Source organism: Rattus norvegicus, chromosome 19 (assembly GCF_036323735.1).
Source record: "Rattus norvegicus strain BN/NHsdMcwi chromosome 19, GRCr8, whole genome shotgun sequence".
Taxonomy (NCBI): domain Eukaryota; kingdom Metazoa; phylum Chordata; class Mammalia; order Rodentia; family Muridae; genus Rattus; species Rattus norvegicus.
In genome coordinates this window covers 54,458,209-54,483,276 of record NC_086037.1, presented here as the reverse complement: position 1 = coordinate 54,483,276, position 25,068 = coordinate 54,458,209, and the positions used below count along the sequence as shown (strand labels likewise).

General features: G+C 48.2%; 1 protein-coding gene across 7 annotated transcripts; it reads left to right on the top strand.

Annotated features, from left to right (window-relative positions):
• The first annotated feature begins 227 nt into the window (after nt 1–227).
• Nucleotides 228–22,641, top strand: Dhodh (dihydroorotate dehydrogenase (quinone)). Of its 7 annotated transcripts, none has more exons than XR_010060026.1 (11): nt 228–588; nt 2,485–2,697; nt 4,767–4,966; nt 6,872–6,954; nt 12,066–12,253; nt 12,561–12,674; nt 13,328–13,481; nt 13,617–13,776; nt 14,240–14,339; nt 15,889–16,037; nt 20,317–22,641. XR_010060026.1 is itself a non-coding variant. In XM_006255601.5 (10 exons), exons 1-9 carry the CDS (start codon nt 568–570, stop codon nt 14,292–14,294), a joined length of 1,188 nt encoding a protein of 395 aa, XP_006255663.1. In that variant the 5' UTR covers nt 228–567; the 3' UTR covers nt 14,295–14,339; nt 20,317–22,641. The 7 variants fall into 7 exon arrangements, 4 of the variants coding, with proteins under 4 accessions (XP_006255663.1, XP_063134344.1, XP_008770751.1 ...); XR_005496685.2 differs by lacking the exon at nt 15,889–16,037 and adding an exon at nt 13,874–14,046; XR_361830.5 differs by lacking the exon at nt 20,317–22,641 and adding an exon at nt 13,874–14,046 and having other exon boundaries at nt 15,889–19,676.
• The last annotated feature ends 2,427 nt before the right edge of the window (nt 22,642–25,068 follow it).

Genomic DNA, 25,068 nt, shown 5'->3' with positions numbered 1-25,068 from the left:
CTGTCTACCACCAGGCTGTTCTCAAAGTCAGAGAGATCTGTCTGCCTCTGCCTCCCGAGTGCTGGGATTAAAGGCCGGCGCCACCACTGCCCTGATAAAACAGAATTCTTAGGATTTCTGTTTTAGGAAGGGCCTATGAACGCCATACCGCAGCTCGGGCATAAAGACAAACCATGCGGAACCTTTGGGCTGCATCGTTCTTCGTTTCCTTCCCAAGCACAGGGAAACATTAGTGTAGTGCGCACTGGCAGGCGCTGGGGTTGGTCTGCAGTCTTCGGAGAGTTGGCGTCCTACCCCAGGTTTCTGCAAGTCTCCTCCTCACTGAGGTACAGAAGGGAGGGTGTGCGTCTTCAGAGCAGCGTTCCTTAGGAGGCGTGACAGTGGCAAAACAGAACCTAGGCACGTCCCGCCACGGAGCTTAGCTCTCGGCAGAGCGCATGCGTTCAACCCTCCAATCAACATCGAGGGGCGTGGCCAGGCCGGCTTGCGGGCTTGGGAGATAGGTGGAGCCGAAGCCCAGTTTTCCAATGGAATGCAGGCGGAGGCGAGCTTAGTGGTAGAAGAAGCATGGCGTGGAGACAGCTGAGAGTGAGTCCGGCGCGGGGAGGCTCACTCGTGGTGTGGATAACAGGCAGGGAGGGGATGAGGCTGGGAAACTGAAAGGCTGGAGCCCTTGAAGTGTGGCCTGCATGTGCGTAGCTAGGGGGATGCAAAAAAACAAGTGTGTGTGGGCAGAGGTTAGAGTGAGCGTGAGCGGTCGCGGGCATTTTTTATTTTTAAATTGAGTTGGTATCGGGCCTTTGTGAGAACACACAAGGCCCGCCCAAGGCGGAATGAAATAAGACATACGGCCACCCTTCTAGATCAAGTGTGGTCAAAATGGGAGTTCCGTGTGAAGAGCCCTTAGTTGTGTCCCAGGTTTGGAAAAAGCGCTCAGATACTGGTCCTTGACCCTTGAGCTATTTCTGCAAACTCCCCGAGGAGGGAGAATGAATACTTGGTTTGTGTTGCAGGCAAATCTGATCATATCCGCTACTTCCTTGTTTAGTGGATAAATCCCATTTAAAAAAAAAAAAGTGTAGACGTGCGCGTACGTGCGTATGTGCACGTGAGTGCAGGTACCCTCTGAGACCAGATGATTTGAGTTCGAGTTGTGAGCGGTGAGCCGCCTGACATGGGAGCTGGAAACAAACTACCTCTGGCAAAGCAGCACTTTACCAAATCTGTTAACCAGATTTTGGCTGATACCTCTTTTATTTCTCCTGCCTCATATAAAGCAATGCTTTCCTTTTAGTTCCAAGCAGCGGCCTCCCCCTCCCCCATCCTTTGGCCCTTCTCTTTGGCTCCACCCACCTAGAGATCTCTCCTCCAACTGTAACCTCTTTAGCTTGTGTGTAACATTTGAAAGTTAGTTTTAACCTTTCATGATTTGTTCCTCTATGTCACTTGTCATGGCTCTGTATGTAGGTGGCCAGTAATTTGTCTCTTGGACTACACTGTCCTGAAGAACGGGGACCAAGTCTGGTTTGCTTGCCTTTGGTGAAGGATTGAATGAATGCATTAGCCACTTATGGTCTGGCAGTGATAGCTACGAAGAGCATAATGAACCACTTTTGAACTAGGATTGTGGTTCTCTACCCAACAAGACTGAAGCTATGTTTATATTGCAACCACTTTTATATTATACACGTACGATATTTCGGGCCAGTAACTCTTCTGGGTATAATTTTAAAGTATAAACACTCACCTCTTCCTTACTACAGAAAAGGAGAAAGGAAAACATGCATTTTAGTATGTAGAAGTCAGGACACCACTTGCCTATATAGATGGTCAAGTGTTTAAGCCTCTACTTAGAAATGATCGCCACAGGTGTGCACTGGTTTGGTATCATACCCTTTCTGTGGAGGTTAGAGGAATGATGCTATTCTTGGTAATGTGTTGTGTAAGCGGTAGAGTTGTCCTTCAATTACAAGGTACCAGCATTCCTGGAAAGGTCTCTCTGTATGTGTAAAATTATGTGGGAGGTAGTTGGTGTTTGTGGTGAATTATAGCTTGTCCCTTGGCTCAGATAATTAATAGCAAAGTTCAAACATCATACAGTACACAGAGAAATTAGTGTGTCAGCTTTAAGCAAGGACTAATACTGACAGGGCTGATTTCTCTACACCAAGTCTGTTAGTCTGTTCCTTCATTAACTAGTAAAATTTTCCCATATGGCCCCTAGGGGGCGGTACTGCTTATCTTGAAAATCACCTAGCTGATCCCTTGAATATATTCAGGGCTAGAACCTGGGAATGCATGTGGATACAACCTCTATAAAGACTGGTGTGTGAGTGGGCGGGAGATGAAGGGGTCAGTGTAAGCAGAGAAGGGCTGTCACTTTGTTTAGATGTTCTGTCCTCTGGGTGGGTGTGAAGGGCCAGGAAGGGTGCTTCGGCCTGTCCCAATGGGGGTCCCTGTGAGTCCTTTCTTTTCCCCCACTAGAAGCGGGCCCTGGATGCAGTCATCATCCTTGGAGGTGGAGGACTTCTCTTCACCTCTTACCTGACGGCCACAGGGGATGACCATTTCTATGCTGAGTACCTGATGCCAGGTCTGCAGAGGCTGCTTGATCCAGAGTCAGCCCACCGGCTAGCTGTTCGAGTCACCTCCCTGGGGCTCCTTCCTCGAGCTACATTTCAGGACTCTGACATGCTGGTAGGTACCCCTGGATCACCCTGTGTTATGCTGAGGTGCTGGGGAGGTCACACTATTCAGCACTTGTACACTTCTCTGCTGTGGCTGTGCTTTTGAGAGCTACAGGTTCATGAGCAGCTGGAACCTGGAGCCCAGACTGAGAAAGCGTCTTTTATTATATCCTGTGTGTACAGAACATCACTTAAGTGTAGTCTTTAATTCTCACAGCTATGCTTTGAGATAGGTCCTGTTCTCATCTCTGTCTACAGATGAGCAAACCACTAAACAGACTAAGCAAATGACTTGCCCAAAGTCACAGAACTAGTGTGTGGCAGGGTCAGGATTCAAACCCATGGAGTCTTAACTGCGGTGTCCAACCTCGGCCAGTGTCCTGCATTGCTGAGATCCCGGGGCTGAGCAGGGACATCTGGAGTCATTAAACAACTAATGGATGCAGGGGGACAGTGTTAGCAGGGAAGGGCTGTCACTTGTAGATATTATGTCATCTGTCTGGGTGTGAAGACCTGGTAGGGAGGGTGCTACAGCCTGGCCTGACGGGTCCTTTCTTTTTCCCCACCAGAGTCAGACCCTGGATGTTGTATCATCCTGGGGGGGGGGGGGTTGAGGACTTAAGTTCTGGCCCCAGCCACAGCTCATTCCTCTGGCCCACCTGGTACCATTGCTGCACTGTGGTCAGCAGGAGACTTAGGGGAAAGCACCCACCCTCCCAGCGTCTGCTTCCCATAATCACTTGGCAGTTCTAAGGCACATCTTACCAGATGGGAGACAGCAGTGATGGGAACGTGGGAACCCAGCAAGATGCCCTCAGACCTGCCTCGGGGAAGAGTCACTGTTTAGAATCTCGGGGCCCCTTTGCTGTGTGCGTTTCCCTTCTATACCTGAGTGTTCCTCTCATCCCATAGCAGTCAGTCTCCTGCAGCTGTTCAGTTTTGCCTCAAACACTAAAGGGCTTTTGTAGGATCAGAAAGGACATTTCTCTCTTAAAGCTTGCTCACCCCAGACTGAGTTTGGCAGCCTTGGAACCAGTGTGAAGGGGGGCCAGAAGGTGAGAGGGCCTGGGTGACAGGGTTATGTCAGAGCAGTGTGCCTCTTCCACCATTTCTCTGAACGCCACCTTTTTTCCTTTGAGAAAAAGGTTGTCCATGTTGTCCAGGTTGGTCTCAAACTTGTGGACCCAAATGATTTCTGAGCCTCACTTCCCAAGCGACTGAGACCATGTGGTATATCCCACTGTATTCCCAGAGGCGTACACCTCCACAGCCAGGCTGATACTCTTAGCCCAATCTACCTCTTTAGTTCCTTGCTGTTTACTAACTCCTCAGTTCGCTTTCACGGTTCGACTCTCCTGGGAAGGTGGGGGTGCTTTTGAAACACTTGGCTGCCCTGGCCTCCTGCTTGACCAGTTTAGCCATAGTCTCAGAGAGGCTTGACAGCACCCAGTCATGCAGCCAGGGTTGAGACAGCTACCCTCAAAGAGGGCCAGTTATAGCTGCACTTGCTGCCTCATGGTTCTGAAGTGCTGTGTGCACACTTACTTTTCCTTGTGGTCTCTCATCTCCTGCTTTGAGAGCCTTGTGGCTTCTCCCTTGGAAACAATCACCTAACCTTTAAGAGCTCACTGGAGCCAGCACCAATGATGTCCTCTCTCCAACTCTCTCTGGTGCCCACGGGCTGGCTTTTTGCTCGTTGTAGAGGAAGGGTCAGCTAGGGCTGTGTACTAGACTGCTTATAGGCTTGCTGCACCATTGGTATCAGAGAAGCAGGACCCAAAGCCTGTCACCAGGTTGAGCAGATAAGAAGATACCCTGTAATTGTACAAGATAGCTCCTGTTTACTTATGGTGGGACACTCCCTCTCCCCCAGCCTGGAGACCTCATGGTGTCAGACTCCAGCAGGCACCAGAACACCTGCCTAGCCCTTCAGAGTGTCCTTCCTCCAGAAGATCCCTATTCTGGGGGACCAGCAATGCTTAGCAAGCTCCAGGGGAATTCTGATACAGGATGCTGAGAACCCTGCTGTGAGACCACTTGGTGTAGCCTTGTATACCTCTGACTTTGTCTCCTTCTCAGGAAGTGAAAGTCCTGGGCCATAAATTCCGAAATCCAGTAGGAATTGCTGCAGGATTTGACAAGAACGGCGAAGCTGTGGACGGACTCTACAAGCTGGGCTTTGGTTTCGTTGAGGTAGGAAGTGTCACTCCCCAGCCTCAGGAAGGAAACCCCAGGCCTAGAGTATTCCGTCTCCCCGAGGACCAAGCTGTCATTAACAGGTAGGTGGGGGCTCAGCACCACAGGGCTCTCTTTCCCGCTGCTGGATCTCTGATGGAAGACCGCCTTGTGTTTTCTCATACGACAGAGCACTGGTTCACCCTTCCTAATGCTACAGCCCTCTAATACAGTTCCTCATGTTCTGGTGACCCCTTTCCCACAACCATAAAATTATTTTCGTTGCTATTTCATAACTGTAATTTTGCTGCTGTTATGAATTGTAATGTGAATATCTGAAATGCAGGAGATGTGATATGTGACCCTTGAGGAAGGGGTTGTGAGGGATTGAGAGTGGCAGTGCTAGATGGGTATTCTGTCAGTGAATATTCAGGAGCCCTTTTGGACATCTGCTGTGTACCAGGCAGAGATCTCAGCCCAACCTTGGAAAACAGATGATGCTTTTCTGAGGGTTGGTGCTGGTCACAGAGAACAGCTTGGGAAGACATGGGACAGCAGACTTTATAGTGTGTGTTTAAAACACTGTTGCTTCATTGTCTGCTGCTGGCCTATAGGAAGATAATGATTATACATGTAATTTAGAATAATCTAGTGGCTATATTACAATTTAATTATAAACAATTTATTCTAAAGTTATGTTGGCATGCAGTCAATGTAAAAATCGTTGGTTAATGATTCTCCTTTTTTTCTTTTGGCTCATGGTCTTCCAGTACCCTGGGCTTGTGGTCCTCCAGTACCCTGGGCTTGTGGTCCTCCAGTACCCTGGGCTTGTGGTCCTCCAGTACCCTGGGCTTGTGGTCCTCCAGTACCCTGGGCTTGTGGTCCTCCAGTACCCTGGGCTTGTGGTCCTCCAGTACCCTGGGCTTGTGGTCCTCCAGTACCCTGGGCTTGTGGTCCTCCAGTACCCTGGGCTTGTGGTCCTCCAGTACCCTGGGCTTGTGGTCCTCCAGTACCCTGGCCTTGTGACCATATGCTGTCAGCAGCCCTGGTCCTGCACAGGTCACCCTTGCTTTCAATGAGCAAGGCTGTGGTGTTCACCATGTACAGCTGCTCTTAGGAGGAGTCCTTCTAGCTGTATAAAGGCTTGCTTTGTTCTGTGCAGTTAGTAAGACCACAGAGGGAAGACCTTTCTACTTTTTGCTGAGTGATTTTCGGAGAGCTTCCTTGTGGGGATTGTGGCTGCCTTATGGCTGTGCTTCCTACTACGTGTTTCCAGAAACTTCCCTACAAATCACCGATCTTTCTGTTGTATTACAGGCAGGGGCCGATATCTTTGGGAGTTGTATGTGTTTCTGATTGGTTGTTATAGTCTCAGGGTAGTGGTATTTAGTAGAGTCTTGTGACACAGGGAGTGGTGAGGGATAGGTGCCTGTGTTCTTGGGCACTTGTACACCTTGCTTTCTTGTTCATGTGTGTGATATGTGTTCAGTATAGACCTGCTGAAGGGGTGGGTGAGTATTTACTACGTCAGCAGATCTTCACGCCACTGCTTATGCTGTTTTCTGGCTGTAAGCAACAGCGATGTGTCCAGACCTTGTTAGTTATCAGTCTTGTTGCTGGGACGAAACACCAATAAAAATGGCTTAAGGAATGGAGGGTTTATGCGGCTCTCAGTTTGAGGCACAAGCCCTCACGGTGGCAGGAGCCTGAGGCAGTGGGTCACTTTGCACCTACAGCGAGGAAGCAGAGTGGAGAGCTGGTTCCTGAGTCACCTTCTCCTTCTGACTCAGTTTGGGATGGTGCTGCCTTCATTCATGGTGGGTCTTCCTGCTCCATTTAACTTTTGGAAACAGTCTCAGACATACAGGTGTGCTTCCATGGCGATTCATGGTCACATCAGTTGACAATGAAGAATAGCCAGTGGGTGACAGCATGGGGATGGTCTCCGTGCCTTTTCCACATTGTCACCCTCTAACCCCACCCCTCCACTGTGGGTTTATGTGCACCAGGTATGGATTCAACAGCCATGGGCTCTCGGTGGTGGAACACAGGCTACGGGCCAGACAGCAGAAGCAGGCCCAGCTCACTGCAGGTAAAGCCAGGAGTTGGGGGAGGGTCTTCTTCCTCTGTTTGAAAGAAACATGGGAAAAAATATGGGAAGGGCATGTGATTCAGAAATAGGAAACAAACTAACAAAAAGGACCACACAGATCAACTCAGCCTCCTCCCCATGGGGGATTGTCCAACTTCCACCACAGCCTCAAAAAAAAAAAAAAATTCAAAAATTAAATGAATGTTACAATTCAGCAGAACCTTGCTGATCTCCGACACTGGGTTGTGTCCTAGCTTGGGGGCTTGGAGGTCAGCAGAGAGCATGTGTGAGCTAAGATGTGAGCAGGACCTAAGCGCCACCTTCCTACATCCCACCCTGCTGTCCTTCTGTCCACTGTGTTAACTAACAGTGCATTCTGGGAGACTAAAGCTAAAATAGGGTTGTCACATTCCTCCCGCTCGCTTGGGACCGGCTGCCCTCAGGACTCGCTTTCCAAACAAACTTCACTTCTGATGGCTTTTCATGGGGATGCTCCAGGTGGTTCTCTGTAGTCTGCTCTGCTCTCTGAGGTGCATTTTGAGGGGCCCATGTCTCCCCTAGTGTCTTGTGTAATCCATGGAGACTTTTCTCCTTCGTTTGCCTCTGGAATATCTTTCAGGAGATCTTAGTCTCATTCGATGTCCTTGTAGCGTGATGAGAAACTGAAGGACTCCTGCATTTATTTGAGGAGCTAAGGGAGAAGGGGCTGAAGCATTTGCAGGTTCAATTGGGGGTTGCAGGACATGACAGTGTTTAAACCCCACTGGCTTTGATAGAACCAGAGACCCTGGTGGTTCTGCAGAACCTTGACAGTCTAAGCATGATGTTTGTGATTTGACCTCTTCTTCCTCCTGCCTTCCATGTCTTCTTTTTAATGCCTGCAGTGCTGTGTGTGCCTGCAGTGCTGTGTGTGCCTGCAGTGCTGTGTGTGCCTAGAGTGCTGTGTGTGCCTGCAGTGCTGTGTGGGCCTGCAGTGCTGTGTGTACCTGCAGTGCTGTGTGTACCTGCAGTGCTGTGTGTGCCTGCAGTGCTGTGTGTGCCTGCAGTGCTGTGTGTACCTGCAGTGCTGTGTGTACCTGCAGTGCTGTGTGTGCCTGCAGTGCTGTGTGTGCCTGCAGTGCTGTGTGTGCCTGCAGTGCTGTGTGTGCCTGCAGTGCTGTGTGGGCCTGCAGTGCTGTGTGTGCCTGCAGTACTCTGTGTGCCTGCAGTGCTGTGTGTGCCTGCAGTGCTGTGTGGGCCTGCAGTGCTGTGTGTACCTGCAGTGCTGTGTGTGCCTGCAGTGCTCTGTGGGCCTGCAGTGCTCTGTGGACCTGCAGTGCTGTGTGGGCCTGCAGTGCTGTGTGTGTGCGAGCTCTACTGCCCATTCTCCCATGTCCTTCCTTCACCCTCACTCTGTGCCCTTGCATTCATTGGACTGAGGCCAAGTCCTGTGTCCCTGCTCTACCCATTGCTGCAGCTAGCAGCGTCTAGAAGCTTTGCCAGCCCCATGCCTGGAAACAGGACAGGGGTTGATAGAAGAGACGGTGCTCTGTGCAGAGTACGTCAACCTTCCTGACTCCAGTATCCTGTCAGTGTGGACAGGTGACCACTAAGGAAAGGTCCAGTTCCTTCATGAGACCCACACTCTCCCTCCAGTCTCATGCTAAGGCTTACACGTAATCCTGGCCTGTTGGCTGCTGGACGAGAAGCTTCAAAACCTTGTCCTGTATAACTAGTCTAGTCCCGTGCCCCAGCCCACTTAGGAAATTAGTTACACACATCTCACTTTTAAGCTGATGACTAAGAAGGTGAATGGCTATGGGAAAGTCCCCCTCATCTCCGTTTTGTTAATTTGGATTCTCTCTCTGTTAGTTTGGATAACTACGTCACTCCTATGATTTTCTCATAGAAACTCTCAACTCCTGGGTTCACTGAGTCTTTGCATTGGTTTTGTTTGTTTCTATTTCATTCATTTCACCCCCGAGTCTGATGATTACTTTTGGGTGTGATTTCCTCTTTTTGTTCTAGAGCTTTGAGGTACGCTGTTAAATTACTAGTATGAGATCTCTATTTTTTTTTTTTTTCTTTTTTTCGGAGCTGGGGACCAAACCCAGGGCCTTGTGCTTGCTAGGCAAGCGCTCTACCACTGAGCTAAATCCCCAACCCCTATTTTTTTTTTTTTAAATGTAGGCACTTCATTATGAACTTGTTCTTAGAACCGCCTTCATTGTGTCCCATAAGTTTGACTATGTTGTGGTTTTTTTTTCATTCAATTCTAAGATGTTCTAAATTTTTGTCTTGATCCATTTTTCATTCATTTTCATTCGGTTGTTGAGTTTCCATAAGTGTGTAGGCTTTTTCTTGTTTCTGATGGTGTTGATATCTAGCTTTAATCCATGGTGGTCTGACAGGACATAGGGGGTTATTTCAATTGTCATCTGTGGAGACTTGCTTTGTGTCCATGTTTGTGTAGCAAAAGTTCCATGAGTTGCTGAGAGGAGGGTGGATCCTTTTGTGCTTGGATGAAATGTTCTGTAGATACCTGCCAGGGCTGTTTGGTTTTACGCTATCAGTTAGCTCCAGCATTTTTCTGTTTTGTTTTTGTCTGGTTGATCTGCCTCTTGGCAAGAGTGGTGTCTTAAAGTCTCCCACTGTAAGTTGGTGAGGGGTCAGTACGTGATTAAGGCTGTAGTATCTTTTTTTTTTTTTTTCTCTTTTTTCTTTTTTCTTTTTTTCGAAGCTGGGGACTGAAGGGCCTTGTGCTTGCTAGGCAAGCGCTCTACCACTGAGCTAAATCCCCAACTCCAGTAGTGTTTCTTTTATGAACTTGGGTGCACCTTGAATTTGGTGCACAGATGTTAACAATTGCAATGTTCTTGGTGAATCTTTCCTTCGGTAAGTGTCCTTCCCTATCTCTTTTGATTATTTTAGTTTGAATTCTATTTTGTCATATATTAAAATGTCTACACCTGCTTGTTTCCTTGGTCCATCTGCACTACTCTGAGGTAGTGTCTATCCTTGATTTTAAACTATTTCTTGGATGCAGCAGAAGGATGGATCCGGTTTCTTAATTCAGTCTGCTAGTCTGTGTCTTTTTTATTGGGAAATGAAGGCCATTGATGTTGAGAGTATCGCTGGTCAGCATTTGTGATCTCCTGTTGTTTTGTTGGTGTGGTGCGTGTTCCCCCCATTCTTTTGATTTGCTTGCTGATATTGTTTATTCTTGCGTTTTTCTTGGGTGTGGTTAACCTCTCTGGTTGAAGTTTTCCTTCTAGCGGCCTCTACAGAGCTGGATTTGTATAGATGCTGCTTACGTTGGGTTTTTGTCTTGGAACATCTTTCTTTCTTCATTCATTGTGATTGGAAGTTCTCTCACAGTTTTTGCTATTCTTTCTTTGTTCTGTCAAAAGACAAAAGTCTTTTGATTATTATGTGTAGTGTGGAACTCTTTTTCTGGTCCAGTCTACTTGCTTCTTGTACCATGACAGGCAAGGTAAATTTTCTTCTATGATTTTGTTGAGAATTTTTTCTGTACCTTTGACCTGGCTTTCTTCTCCCTTTGCTAGCCCTGTTATTCATAGATTTGGTTCCATGGTGTCCCAGAGTTCTTGGCTGTTTTGTGCCTGGTATTCTTTAGAGTTAACATTTTGTTTGACTAAAGGTATCATCTCCTATCTTGTCTTTAGTGTTTGAGATCCTCTCTTCCATCTCTTGTATTGCATTAGGGAGGCTTGCTTCTGAGATTTCTGCTCTGGTTCCTAAGTTTTTTTGTTTTTGTTTTTTGTTTTTTTGTTTTTTTTCTTTTTTCTTTTTTTCGGAGCTGGGGACCGAACCCAGGGCCTTGCGCTTGCTAGGCAAGCGCTCTACCGCTGAGCTAAATCCCCAACCCGGTTCCTAAGTTTTTGATTTCCAGATTTCCCTCAGTTGGGGTTTTCTTTCCTGACTCCATTTCCTCTTTAGTTTTTGAGCTGCTTTCTTTATTTCGCTCCTGTACGGGTTTCATAGATTTCCTTAATGGGCCTCGTCACATCCTCGCAGGACCTTGAGTGTATTCCAGTAGCTGTTCTGATGGCCTTGTCTGTGCTTCCCTATTTTGCATTTCTCAGGGCCTGGTGTGGTAGGGCTGCTGAGCTCTAGAGGAGACATGACATCCTGGCTGTCACTGTGTTTTTATGCTGGCATCTAGGCAACTGGATTTGAGATGGCTGTAATACTAGGTGCTGACCTCTGCTCTTGCCTTTGTTGGGTTGCTGTTCCATTCCTTGGTTTCTGTTGCCTCCTAGGACAGTGTGGTGGCTCTGGGTTGCCTGGTAGGGAATGCTTCTGAGATCCTGCCAGTGTGGCCCCTAGTAGTCCCAGGTAGACAGTGTTTCTGGGTGTTGGGAGCAGACACTGAGGAGTGAGCGTGAACTACAAAATGGTGCTGAGAGGGTCCACAGGAGGGAGGAGAGCTGGATGCGCTCATGGGGTGATGGACAGAGAAGAAGGAGAGGCCACAAAGGAGAGGACAGGAGGGAGAGTGAAGGTTGCCTACCTGATTCCTTGATGCGTGGGATTTGGGGATTTGCATTGCCTTCTGGAGCTGAGGGGATGGGGTGGTGGGAGCCCCGAGGAGATCTGTGTGATCTGCTGGGAATGGGGTCTTACTAAGTTTCCGGAGCTCCTTTTGGCTTGGGGGCCTGATGTTAGGGGTAAACTAAGAATGTGCTCCAACGCCAGATGACATCCATGGCCCTGCATTTTTTATTGTTTGTTTGAGACTACGTCTCATGTAGCCCACGTTGGCTTTGAACGCACTATGCTGCTAAGGATGGCCTTGAGCTGATTCGTGCCTGTACCTCCGAAGAACAGATTACAAGTGTCCACTATGCTTAGCTTCCTATAGTTTTTCTGTTACTTCTAGTATTAGGCCTTCTAATTTCTCCATTTAAATGTCAAAAGAGAAAAGGCCGAGTGTGCACACATGTGCACGGAGTGGATAAGCTAGTTCCCAGGCATCAGGCAGCTCGCTGTGCCAGGCACGAGTAGTGCGCCATCTCTGTCATCTGGTTCAACAAGGTTCGGGTTTGGGGACTTCCATCCTGTACTTAAAGTGTTGCCTGGGACACTGAGGACAGACTTGGTATTTACAGATGGGCTGCCTCTTGGAATAAACCTGGGGAAGAATAAGACTTCGGAGGATGCTGCTGCAGACTATGCAGAGGGTGTTCGAACCCTGGGCCCCTTGGCTGACTACCTGGTGGTAAACGTGTCCAGCCCCAACACTGCTGGTCTGAGGAGCCTACAGGGGAAGACCGAACTGCGCCACCTGCTGTCCAAGGTGTGTCATTACGCCATGCATGTTCCTTTTCCCCAGCCTGGTTTTTTCATTCTTCACATGGAGGTTCAGGACCACTAAGGAAGCTGTTCTCGTGTGTCACGGTGCCCCCGGCTGTGTGTGGATGGGGTTGACCTTCCACTGTGCAGTACTGGGACCACTTCCTTGCTTGTTTTCAGGAACAAAAATGAAAACCCTTGAGCAGTTATCCCAAGGGGAGAATTGCTGGTGCTGGTTGACTGTATGTAAAATACTGATCTGCCCTGCTGGGCTGTGCTCTGAGGTCCCTGTCTCTGGCTTGTCAACCTAGGTGCTGCAGGAGAGGGACGCCTTGAAGGGCACACGGAAGCCAGCAGTGCTGGTGAAGATTGCCCCTGACCTCACGGCCCAGGACAAGGAGGACATTGCCAGCGTGGCGAGAGAGGTTCGTGTCAGGGTGGGGTGGGGCGGGGCAGGGCAGGGCGGGGCAGGGCAGGGCGGGGCAGGGCAGGGCAGGGCAGGGCAGGGGCAGCCTTCATTGTCCATTGCGTGCCTGCTGGGATAACCTAGAGTGTCCTGGTTGGTAACTTCCTTTCTGTGATGTGGAAGGCTGTCTGTCTGTCTGTCTTTGCAGAATTCATCTGGTGGCAAACAGTGATTTTAAAAACATGTTTGTGAGTCTATTTCTTATTCCTGATCTACCGTCACCCAGAAAGGATGTGCTAGTCTTTCTGCCAGCCTCAGCTGGGACTAGAACACTGTCTGCCCCCCTTTCCAGCTAGTCTGAGCACTAGGCCTCTAAGGAGGGAAGAGGGAACACATGAGCCCAGCAGCCCTAGACTTAAATCCTGGTTCTCCTTCATGCTGCCTGAGGGCCTCAGATAAGATTGATTCTTCCAGACAGCTTGCTCTAAGGGGCCAACCCTGCTTAGGCACTGTGATGGGCTCAGTGTGAGACAGCTGCTTTCTCACCCTGAGAGGCTCCGCTCCTTCTGATAGCTTCTCCAGTCAAGATGTAGGTGAGGCTAGTGAGAATCTTGATTTCTTTGAGTCCCTCAGGTCCATGGCTTAAGGCTGTTTCTCTCTCTCACACTCTAGCTGGGCATCGATGGACTGATTGTCACAAACACCACAGTGAGTCGCCCTGTTGGTCTCCAGGGTGCTCTGCGCTCTGAGACAGGAGGACTGAGTGGGAAGCCACTCCGAGATCTGTCGACTCAGACCATCCGGGAGATGTACGCCCTTACCCAAGGCAAGGTGGCTTTGGATATGTGTGGAGCCCGGGTTCTTCACGCATCCTCTGTGTTTTCTGGGACTGGGGGCTGAGGCGTGGTGGAGACCTGGGTCCTTACGCCTTCCTTCCTGGCGTTGCTATATGTTCTCTCAGGCAGGATTCCCATTATCGGGGTTGGTGGTGTGAGCAGCGGACAGGACGCCTTGGAGAAGATCCAGGCAGGGGCCTCCCTGGTGCAGCTCTACACAGCCCTCATCTTCCTGGGACCACCAGTCGTGGTCAGGGTCAAGCGTGAACTAGAGGCCCTTCTAAAGTGAGTGGGGCTGGATGCAGCTTGAGACAGGGAAGTTGGTCAGAGAGGTTAAATGAGAAAATGACACTTGTCATTGGTCTGTTGTGCACCCCCAAAGGGCTGGAGGGAAACGCTGATGGCAGGGTGGGAAGATTTCTGTGCTGCACCTTTGACCAAGGACCAACAGTGCCAAGAGAATTCAGAATGAGTCTGAGGCAGTGCTGGTTACCAGGAAAGGCCTGTCACTTTCTCAGGCCTCTGGGATGGAGGAGTCCTAGCAGAAGGAAGCAGGTAATGAATTTACATGGACTCAGCGTCTGTCTGGGAGCTACAGGATATAGTTAGTTGCCTCCCTTCCTGCACAGAAGGCCTGGGGACATTTGTGCAGCTGCCTCGGTGAGGGTAGAGTAGAGGTCACAAGGTGTGCGGGCTGGGGTAGTGAGCCAGGTGCCCACGGTGAGCACACTGCTGCTTCTCTTTCCAGAGAGCGGGGTTTTACCACAGTCACGGATGCCATTGGAGCAGATCATCGGAGGTGACCATACGTGCCAGAAGTCCCATCCAGATTGTGCCTTCCAACTCAGGTGAGCTGTGTGACTGCACCGTGAGGGAAGAGCCGTCTCAATCCATGTCCCTTGAACTGTGGCCTGGACGGACTGCACAGGCCAGTTGTGGGCATCACTAGCCAGTGAAGAACTTCTCTAATCACTTGAGGAGACCACAAATCCCATTGTCACTCCCTAGATCTAAATCCTGGGATTGATCAGTATCAGAAGGACATTGGCTTCTTGGGAGGAAAAATCGTGGAGAAAATAAAGCCATTTAAACCTGTTTTAAATCCCATCCCTTCTTGGGGGCCAAGTCTCTGCCCAGATTCTGAAGGTCCTCCTGAGCTTCTACTCCCTGGTCTGTAGGGGGCTCCCCAGGACGCTGCCTTTCAGTTGACCTTGGTTTATTTTAAATTTCTGACTTTGAGAATATTTCAAATGTAGTCAAGAGTTGCAGGAAATGTCAATGCAGTCTGTGTGTCCTTCCTTCTGATCCACCAGGGATCACCATTTGTCAAGTGACTTTTTATCCCTTTCTCTTCATATAAACACATGTGCACAGACAACGCTAGCTATACGGTTATTGCTAAAATACTTCATTTTCCTTCGAGACAGGGTTTCTTTGTGTAACAACCTTGGCTGTCCTGGAACTTACTCTGTAGACCAGGCTGACCTGGAGCTCATGCAGCATGTGCCACCACACCCAGCAAGTGGTGAACATCTGAAACATCTCGAAGACGGTGTCATCACAGCTTTCCCCAGGAGTGTTTCGGCATACTTCTCAAACACACTTTACTGCTTAAATTTCAGAATCAAAGTGTCTTTTTATTTTTTTATTAGGTTTTTTATTGCTGTGATAAAACACTGTTAGCAGAAGCAACTCGGGGAGGAAAGGGTTTATTGGATCTTATAGTTCTGGGTCATATTCTGTCATTAAAAGAAGTTAGGGCAAGCAAGATCTCAAGCAGGATAGGAATTGATGCAGAGACCATGGCGGGTGCTGCTTACTCGCTTGTTCATGGCTTGCCCAGTCTGATTCCTTATAGTACCCAGGACCACCAGCCCAGGGGCAGCACCCCCCACAGGGATCTGGGCCTCCCATATCAATCATTAGTCAATCATTAGTCAAGATAGGGCTGCACAGGCCTGCCCACAGGGCAATCCGGTGGGGGCATTTGCTCAACTGAGGGTCCCTCTTCTGATAATTCTAGCCTGTGTCAAGTGGACCTAAAAACTAGCCAGCACACTATGCATTATTTTTGAAGATTAAAACTTGCAGTAATCTTAAATTTGTAAAAGCTTCTATTTCTTCAGTCCTCACTCTGCGGAAGTGATTTCTGTTTGCAGAACGTCTCCTCAGACTCTCCTATACATGGAAGCATCCACACGTGTGCCCACCCTGCTGTGGGAGTGCGCTCACAGCTGTTTGGTTTTTATCTAGGAACACAGGACAGACAGACAGGGCAGACCGTCTGCAGTTCCTTCACTGTTGTGAGATGGCGATGTGAGTGTCGGTCAGTAAGATGTACGTAGCCAGTCCTCTTTTATAGTCACTTGATGATTTCCAGTATTTGACGTCTCCTAGAGCCCCAGTGGACACCGTCATCCATGCTTCTGCTTGGGAGTTAAGAGGAGCTGGTGCTGAGAGCTGTCAATGGCTGTCAGCCCTGGTGTGTTTCACACTTGGAGAAAGTCAGCTGGCTCACCCAGTGATTTCCCTGATGATCTTCTGAGGTGGGTTCTGTGGCCAATACTTTTGTCCAGTTGCCCATGAAGACCTGAACAGGAGAACATGCCATCCACATAGGAAAGTGGGAGGTGGACATGGTGTGTAGCAGTTTGGGGGTCTAATCCAGAGAGCTCGGCAGGTCACTGGTGGTACCATTCTGGGCCTCATGACGGGACTGTTAAGTGTGAGCTCTTTGGGCTCTGCTCTTAGTGGAGAGGGTGGTCAGCCAGAGGCTCTGCTGGAAGTGGACCTTGCCCTCTAGCTCTTGGTAAGAGAAGGCTGAAATCTTCACACCTGCTGTGGCATCTCCACTTTATGATTATTGGAACTGGCTATGGGCCAGATGCAAATTCCCAGACCTAACGGGTACATCAAAGGGCTCACCCCAGCTGGGCTGGGAGGTCCCCAGCTGACTCAGTGTGTCACTGAGGTGGGGGGGAGTGGGGATGAACTGGCCTGGGAAGAGTTACTTCAGGTCACTGTGGCTCAGGGCTCTGTCAGGACTGCTTTATTAAAGGAACCTGAGCCATCTTTAAAAGATGCCCACAACATGCCAGGCTAATATTGTGTTCTTATCAGCTATGGGCATCTGCATAGTTTGTGTGCCTCAGTTTCCAAATGTGTAAAAAGGGGGTAAGAACTGTACCGGTCTCGGACGGACTTTTGTGGAGTCCTTAGTACATCACTTGTTACATCCCAAACTAAGAAACGTTAGCTGCTGTTTCTAATATTACTCATCATAAAAGTCTTGGGTGCCAGGGGAAGAGGGGACAAGGCTTTTGAGGGACTAAATAACTCCAGAAGAGTCCAGGCCCCAAGTTAAAATCTTGATCTTTGGAACCTGGGTTAAGAAATCAGATAGGAGTCATGTTGTTTGTGGTACTCCTAGAGCTGGGGGAGCAGAAACAACAGGTCACTGGGACTCTGACCATCTAGCCTAGCCTACTTGGAGATTTCCAAGCCAGTGTGAGACCCTGCCTAGGAGTAAAAAACGCAGATAGTGCCTGAGGAACAATTCAAGTTGTCCTCTGGCCTCCACACATTCGAACATGCACACACATGCAGACTAGAGAGATGGACTTCAACTGAATCTTAGTACTCAAAACTTTTTTTTTTTTTTTTTTTTGAGTACTTGGGATCAACCCTAGGGCTTTGAGAATGCTAGGCACATGATCAGCTACTGAGTTACAACCCTGGTTCTACCACTACTTAAAAAACAATCAAACCAAAGGTACTTCATGTGATTGGGTGGATGGTGCTGGCCTCCAGCAGGAAGTACAGATTTCTTCAAACCAAAGGTACTTCCTCACCTGACTGGGGAGATGGTGCTGGCCTCCAGCAGGAGGTACAGGCGATTTCTTTAAAGTCTGCTGGTAGTGTCTTCCCAGTACTGTGTCTGGCTTCTCCAGAGTGGCAGTTTACAAGAGAACAGACCAAAGTTTTGGGTACCTTTTGTGACTCAGGCTTAGAAGTTTACTAAGCCATATTCACTGCGAGGTTAACCGTTTTAGCTCTAAATAACAGGATGCTTATTCAAATATGAAGGAAGACATACTTTTAGCGTAGGTCTGTGATACTATGAGCAGAGTGTACAGTAAAGTTCATGGCTCTTTATCGGAAATTCTCGTTGACCTGGGCATCTCATAGTCTACCTGGCAATTGTAGTTAAAAACAAGCCACTTAATCTAACCCGCCATTCAAGGGAGGGGAATTAGTTGCCATATGCACACGGGTTCTTGTATAGCCACGGCTGCCTTGACACTTTTTATGTAGCCCAGGCTGGCACTGAAGTTACAATCCTACCTGTACCTGAAGGGCTGAGGTTACAGGCACGTGCCACCGCACCCATTTCTAATGTCCGCCTCACAGAAGAAAGTCCCAGTCTAGACTTGGGAATTCTGTCTTTTCTTGTGTGTGTTTGCTCTGCCAATCTTTTTTTTTTTTTTTTTTTCCTTTTTTTTGGAGCTGGGGACCGAACCCAGGGCCTTGCGCTTGCTAGGCAAGCGCTCTACCACTGAGCTAAATCCCCAACCCCTTCTGCCAATCTTTTTTAACCTGTTTATATACTGTATTTTGATTTATTTCTAAGCTCTTAAGAATGTGAACTATTTAAGAATAAGTCTATATTCCTAGGTGGCCATTAATCCACAAGTACATCTAAGGAAATGAGCATCCTCCAGTGTGCAAGCATATTCAAGTGTTGCCTTCTGGCCCTGTGCTCCTTCCCCAGCTCTCAAGTCCCCTCTAGTCCAGGTTAGTAATCCCCGAAGGGAGGATTGAAGACTCAGTTCCCAATCTCTGACCTATCCGAGTTTAGTCATATGACCCCTCTATCCCTTTGAAGGCACTGGGTGGTCTTTCTGGGCAGTCTCCTGCTAAAACCTTAGTGTGTGGTGGTTGGAGCTCTGGCACCTACTTTAGTCCTGGCATCAGGGTCACCCTGGAGAGATGACAGTGGCAGGGGCAGAAAGAGCTTCACGGAATGGTTGGTAGGAGCTCTGTCTACTCCTTCACCTCCAGTGCTGCACAGTGAACCGCTTTCTTTCATATGCAGTCAAACTTAACCCCAGTTAGTAAGGAGAGGGGTTGAAGTCTCATAACCGTGGATTGGCCTGAAAGAGATGTTATTTGCTTTCCGCTAGGAGGTGCTTCACGGTCCTTCTAGGTACAGATCTTGGTCAGTGCACCAGAGAATTCAGTGGGAGCCAAGGGACTGCTGACTGCCTACTTTGGCTTCTTTTGTGTTGAGTGGGTCTTGGCAATCAGGTGACATTCCTGTAAGAACCACATGGCTAGATAGGTGGGGAATAAAGTCAGTGGACCCGGTCACCAGGAGCTGTGACTGGGAGGTGTCTGTGCAGGAGCCTAGTGGGAATGACCTGACCTGGCACCTAGCTGGGCTGTAGAAGGCCGGGAAATGACACACAAAAGCAACCTTTCAGCAGGGTTGGGAGGGACCTGGGATGTGGGCGTGGAAAATCTCAGCTGGAGAGTACCTTACAGGAAATTAAAAAGGGGACAGAGGGCTGAGTGGCTGTCCCACCGTGGTCCTGTCAACCTGTTGGCTTGGGTCCAGGAGCAAAACTGTTCAAAGGATCAGAACTGGCTCCTCTTGCCCCAGACAGAGTCATCGGGCAGTGCCCTGGCGGGCAATTTCAGTTACTCTGGATGTGGAGTCTGGTTTTTGTTATTGCTTTTATTTCTTCTTCTTTCTCCCCTCCTCCTCCTCCTCTGCTTTTTGGTTTTTCAAATACAGGGTTTCTCTGAGTAGCCCTAGCTGTTCTGGATCTTGCTCTGTAGACCAGGATAGCCTCAAACTCACAGAGATCTACCTGCCAAGTGCTGGGATTTAAAGGTGTATGCCATCACCACCCCAAAACGAACCTTTCTTTTCTCTTTCTTTTATTTTATTTTATTTTTGAGACGGGATCTCATTATGTAGGCTCAGGTGGCCTGAAACTATGTAGACCAGACTGGTCTCGAACTTATAGAGGTCTGCCTGCCTCTGCCTTCCTTTAGTCTGATTCTTAGCAGTCTGGTATTCCTGAGTCTTAGAACCCCAAATATATCAGACTGGTGAGATCAGAATTTCAATTTTATGTGTCTAACCATTAAAAATAAACACAAACGTGTCCATGAATGGAGTTGAGCTGGGCTCTTCCTTGGTTGGCGAGACTCTGCTTGTCAGTAGCTGGGCTACATGTTGGGGATGGAGATAACCACGCTTCGCTGCTCTTAGTCTCTGGGAAGCCACACCTGAGGGGCTGGGGTGGGTGGGCAGAGGAACCCACCCCACCCCATGGCAGGAGAAGGAGCCCCGGCTCTACAGTGGGAAGAGGAGTCACTTCTGGGTTGCCAGTATCTGTGAGGCCTAACTTCTTGGACTGATTGTTCACAAGTTCAATTCTATTTTAATTCCACCCCTGCTAGAGTTATCTGTCAAGGGGTTGGGCTGTGTGGCTCCTCCCAGGATCTTGTTGGTATCCGAGATTCTGTTGCCTGAATGCAATGAGGCCATTTCCTTGAGCTATTGCCTAATAATGTACTTCCCAGTCATGGTCTACATGTTCTGTGCTATCTCCTCATGGCCTTTCTGCCACAGTGTCCTTGGATGTCCCTGGAGACCTGGGCTGAGACAGAGCCTCACTTCCTGGAGAGCACTGGCTTTCCCAGCTTTGGGGGACAGTGTCTTAGGGCCTTCCTTCCACTTTGCTGGGTGTCTCTGCCATGTCCGTTTTAATCTGATATGCAGATTTCTTCAAGACAACCCCTCTTCCCCCATAGCTCCTGAGAGATGACGTCAGCCTGGTCAGTGTTCTTCTGGGTAAACCATGCCTGCTGACTCTTTGAGGTGACTCTGGCGGGAACTGGACGCAGTAGTGTGAAGGGGACCTAACCTAGAGAAGGTCAGCACATAGGTCAAGACCCCTGGGCGGTCGTGGGCTTGGCCTGTATCTCAGACCCGTCTCTCTGCTTACTGTTTCTCACTAACTTTGTTACTTTGAGAGAATTCCTAGTCCTGTGTGTGTCTCAGTTGTAAATCAGGCTCGTTAAGTGATGACAGAGCCACAGGCTTCAGTGACGTTGAAGAATCCAAGCAGGAGGTGCTCAGAATCCGGACGGGAAAGTGCCCAGCCCAGGGCGAGGACCCTCACGTGTGGCCTGCCATTTCTGAGTGATGACTGCCTTTTCTGTAAGGGGCTTGGTATGGTGGTTCTGTGAGGACCAGCCATTCAGCAGTGTAGGTAGAGAACAGGTAGCACTTGGTTGATGTTTTGCATAATTTCTGCTCCCTCCGCAAACTTTGAGGGCAGAGGTTCTGTTTACCCTCCATTTAGTTCAGCAAACAGACTCGAGTTGTGTGCTGGCATTGCTGAGGGCAGGGAATAAGCAAATGCCAACATGTTCATACACAGCATGGGCAGAGAACCCCATGTTTTCCTGGGGTACACACATGACTTTCCAGCAGGATCAAGAGAGGAGTGTGGGAGCCTAGAGCGTGTTGTTCAAAATTACAACTTGTCTCAATAAACAAATTAAACAGGTTCTCCCGTTATGACACCCGTTTCTAGAATATTGATGAGCTCCAGGGACCAGGAGGCACTGCCTTGCTGGGAACACAGGCTCTGCCTCCCAGTCATTTCCAACTGCCTGCAATTCTGTTCTCAAAAACCGGGCCACTGTCAGACACACTTGCTAGTGTTTGCACCATATGTAGCAAAGTTTCAAGCTTTTAGAAAAATTTCTCCAAAATATTAACCTCCTGCCCAAAATCAACCCAAACATTGCGTAAGTGAGGAATTTCCAAGATGGTGACTGCCAAACTACACACCAGCTTTCAAGCCAACCCCTTCCAGCAAGGAGAGACCAACAAAGATGGAAAAAGGTGAATTCTGTCACAATTTTCATTAAAGTCTGCCTTTCCCAGTCAGAAATGGGCTAAAGGACAAAGGCGAGAGAGTGTTAGCATAACTCTGGTACTCTATGTAGACCAGGTTGGTTTCGAACTCACAGAGATCATCCGCCTACCTCTGCCTTCGGAGTGAAGGGATTAAAAGCATGGGCCACCAAACCCAGCTAGTCAGTCACTCTTAAATTTACCTTCAAGCAAGTTCCTAGGACTTTGGCAGAAGGAAGTCAGATTCTTTGCAAACATCCCATGAATGACCTCTAGCCCAGCTGCTAATAAAGTCCTTGTGTCCCTCGGAAACCTCACGAGCTAGGCCTTCAGTATGGACTTCCCTCTCAGCACTACAGCCTTGCAGGATCGTACTAGGACGGCCCATCAACAGATGTTTCCAGCATTCAACTGCTCTTCTGGCCGAAGCTCAAACTTCCACATTTCTCCAAAAAAAAAAAAAAAAAACCAAGACATTCACATTCCTTGGAGCAACAACCCCAATCTTTTATGGCTTTAATTTTTTTGTGATTACAATTACACCATTTACCTTCTTCCCATTCCTCTCTCCAACCCCTCCCGTGTGCCCCCACCTCTTGCTGTCTTTCAAGTTCGTGGCTTCTTTTTCCTACCAATGTCTACATTAGTTATGTTTCTGTGACTGTGATGAAACACCGACAGAAGCAGCTTAAACACACAAGGTTTGTTTGTGTTCGTGCTTCCCGGCAGGGTACACGATGGTCAGGAAGACCCGGCAGCAGCGGGCAGGAGCAGGAAGCTGCTTGGCCACCCACAGGAAGTAGGGCAAGTCTTTAGGCCCGTGAGGTCCATTCCCAGTGATAAGCTTACTCTAGCAAGCCTGTATCTCTAAGAATTCCAGTGTCCCTCCGTAGTTCCACCTGGGAGACAAGTGTTCAAATACACAAGACTATGGGGACATTTCTTATTCCAACTACAACATTGGGATCTAAATGTGCAGCTGGGAAGTGTTCATCAGTGCAACCCTGACAACCCGAGCACAAGCCCTGGAACCCATGGTGGAAGGAGGGAACTGACTCCTAAGGTTGTCCTCTGACTTCCCCAAGCGCACTGTGGCATAGGTGTGTACATGCATGTACACACTTCCCTGCCCCACCCCCACACGTGATACATGAAATAAAATTTAACATACATGACCACAACATCCCCTCCAAAGACATAACAAAGCAAAAGGAAATGAAAAACTGAGTAAAACATAGACACTGAGTAATTCAAACAGGTGTGGTGGCTCATGCCTGTAATCCAGAACTTGGGAGCAGAGGCAGGGGGATTACCACTACCTGATGGATTACTTAATGAATTCCAGGCCACCTGAGCTACAGAGTGAGACTCAGAGTGAGACATTACAAAAGTACCCTCACCAAAATCCAACTCAAAACAACGGCAACCAAGCGATGTAATAAAGTAGGACAGAGAAATCAAGAAAATAGACATTGTGGATTAAAAAGAAACAAAGAGAACAATGGTACACTCAAAACTGACCCCACCTGTAATTACACTAAATATAAATAAAGCAAATACTGTAGTTAAAGGCAAAGATAGGTAAGTTCTACAGGTAATATAGATGAATAGAAAAGGCAAAGTACAGGATCACTAGTCAGAAGAAAGTTAGCACATCCTGAAAGACTTAAGACGCAAAGGATTACTGGAGAGAAGTAAGGCTATTTCATAATAAGTGGTCAATTCCAATGGGAGATGCAGTATTAAGTCTAAAATTGACTGTACCTAATAACAGAACTCGAGGAAAGGAGACAAGCCAGCTTTGGAAGCTACATGGGCCGTATTCAATGAGTGCTGTTGGAGCTGAAGTCAATGTGGAGAAACTATCAAGGAGCTCCATGTTTACAAGTTTAACAGCATGCAGTATGCCACACATTCACATAAATAAAAACAAGTAAACCAAATAAAGTATGCAGCAAATGTGACACAATAAAAACTGCAGACTTCTTCAATGGCCAAGGAAACCATATTAACACATGGACTGTAACGGACCGCATATCATATGCACAATGCTTACCATGGTGGAAGCTTCTACTTTACAAAATTCAGAAAAGACTGGGGTGGGGCTGGGGGAGGCAGAGAAAACACCTGTGACCTCAGCCCTTGGAAAGAGACGCAGAAATTGAAGGCCAGCCTTGGATAACAGCAAGTTGGAGAACACACAAGATTACCCAAGACCCTGCTTCAAAAACTAAGAAACAGGGTTTTGGAAAGATAGCTCCGCAGTGAAGAATGCTTATTACTGTTGTAGAGGACCCAATTTCAGTTCCCGGCACCCATGTTAGCCCACATTGGGTGGCTCAGAACTGATTGTTACTCTAGCTCCAGGGATCTGACTCCCTCTTCTGGCCTCTGTGGGCACCTGCATGTGGGTGCATACATGCATGTCGGTTGTATACATGCATGCACAGATGCACACATACAAATAAACATTAAAACAGAGCAAAGCAAAGAAGTCAAACAAAACCACAAGACAGGGAGTCACTGACACAGAAAAGACACAATCAATATTAGGACCAAGTACGGAGTCACCGAGACAGCTCAGTGAGGAAGGCACCTGCTGCCAGGACCAGAGACACAAACATGTATGTGCCCACATACAAATTAAAATATAATCAAAGCTATGTACACACACACATACATAGACACACACCCACACACATATAAACACACATATACACATACACACACATATACACACTCACACATACACACATGCACACACACTCACATGCACATACTCGCACACACACACTCACACGCACACACATGCACACACACACTCACACACACTCACATGCACACACACTCATATGCACATGCTCACACTCTCATACACACACTCACATACATGCACACACTAACATGCACACACACATGCACTCACACACACACACTCACACATACTCACATACACACACACTCACACACACACATTCATATCCACACATTCACACTCACACACATTCACACATACACAGTCACACACATTCACACTCACATGTGCACACACACACACACATACACTCACACACACACACACACACACACAATAGCCCTAGCTATCGATTACCTTGGGGTGGTAGAATAATATAGTAAAAATAAAATAATATTTTTTTCTGTAGTGGGCAAAAATCTCAAGAATTTTGTGGCCAACTGAATTTTTCTTTTGTTTTTGAGACAGGTCCTTGTTGTGCCTGTAGCCCAGGCTGTTCTAGAACTCACTCTGTAGCCTAGGCTATTCTCTAGTTTCCAATGTAGCCTAGAATAGGCTTGAAATCCCATTTCTCTGCCTAGTGCATGCTGGGATTACAGATACAGCCACTTTGTCTGGCCAGGCTGTGTCGTCTTTTGGGAAACAGATACTGTGTTCCCTGCAAAGGTCAGCAGGGTGTGCACTAACTAGAGTACGTTTTCACGAACCTTTAAATATGGCTCTCCAGCTGCGTGCTGATGGCACATTCCTTTAGTGCTAGCACTTGGGAGGCAGAAGCTGGAGGATCTGTGAGTTCAAGCCCAGCCTGGTCTACAAAATGAGTTCCAGGGTTACCCAGGGGAATCCACTACATGTGTGCTCTACGTGGGTCAAGACCTAAATG

What these genes read in the sequence shown, in the direction of transcription:
- Dhodh (XM_006255601.5), top strand. Translation starts at nt 568, where the DNA reads ATGGCGTGGAGACAGCTGAGA. An exon ending in TTCAGGACTCTGACATGCTG is followed by an intron (nt 2,698 to 4,766) that starts GTAGGTACCCCT and finishes TCTCCTTCTCAG; the next exon opens with GAAGTGAAAGTCCTGGGCCA. An exon ending in GCAGGCCCAGCTCACTGCAG is followed by an intron (nt 6,955 to 12,065) that starts GTAAAGCCAGGA and finishes TGGTATTTACAG; the next exon opens with ATGGGCTGCCTCTTGGAATA.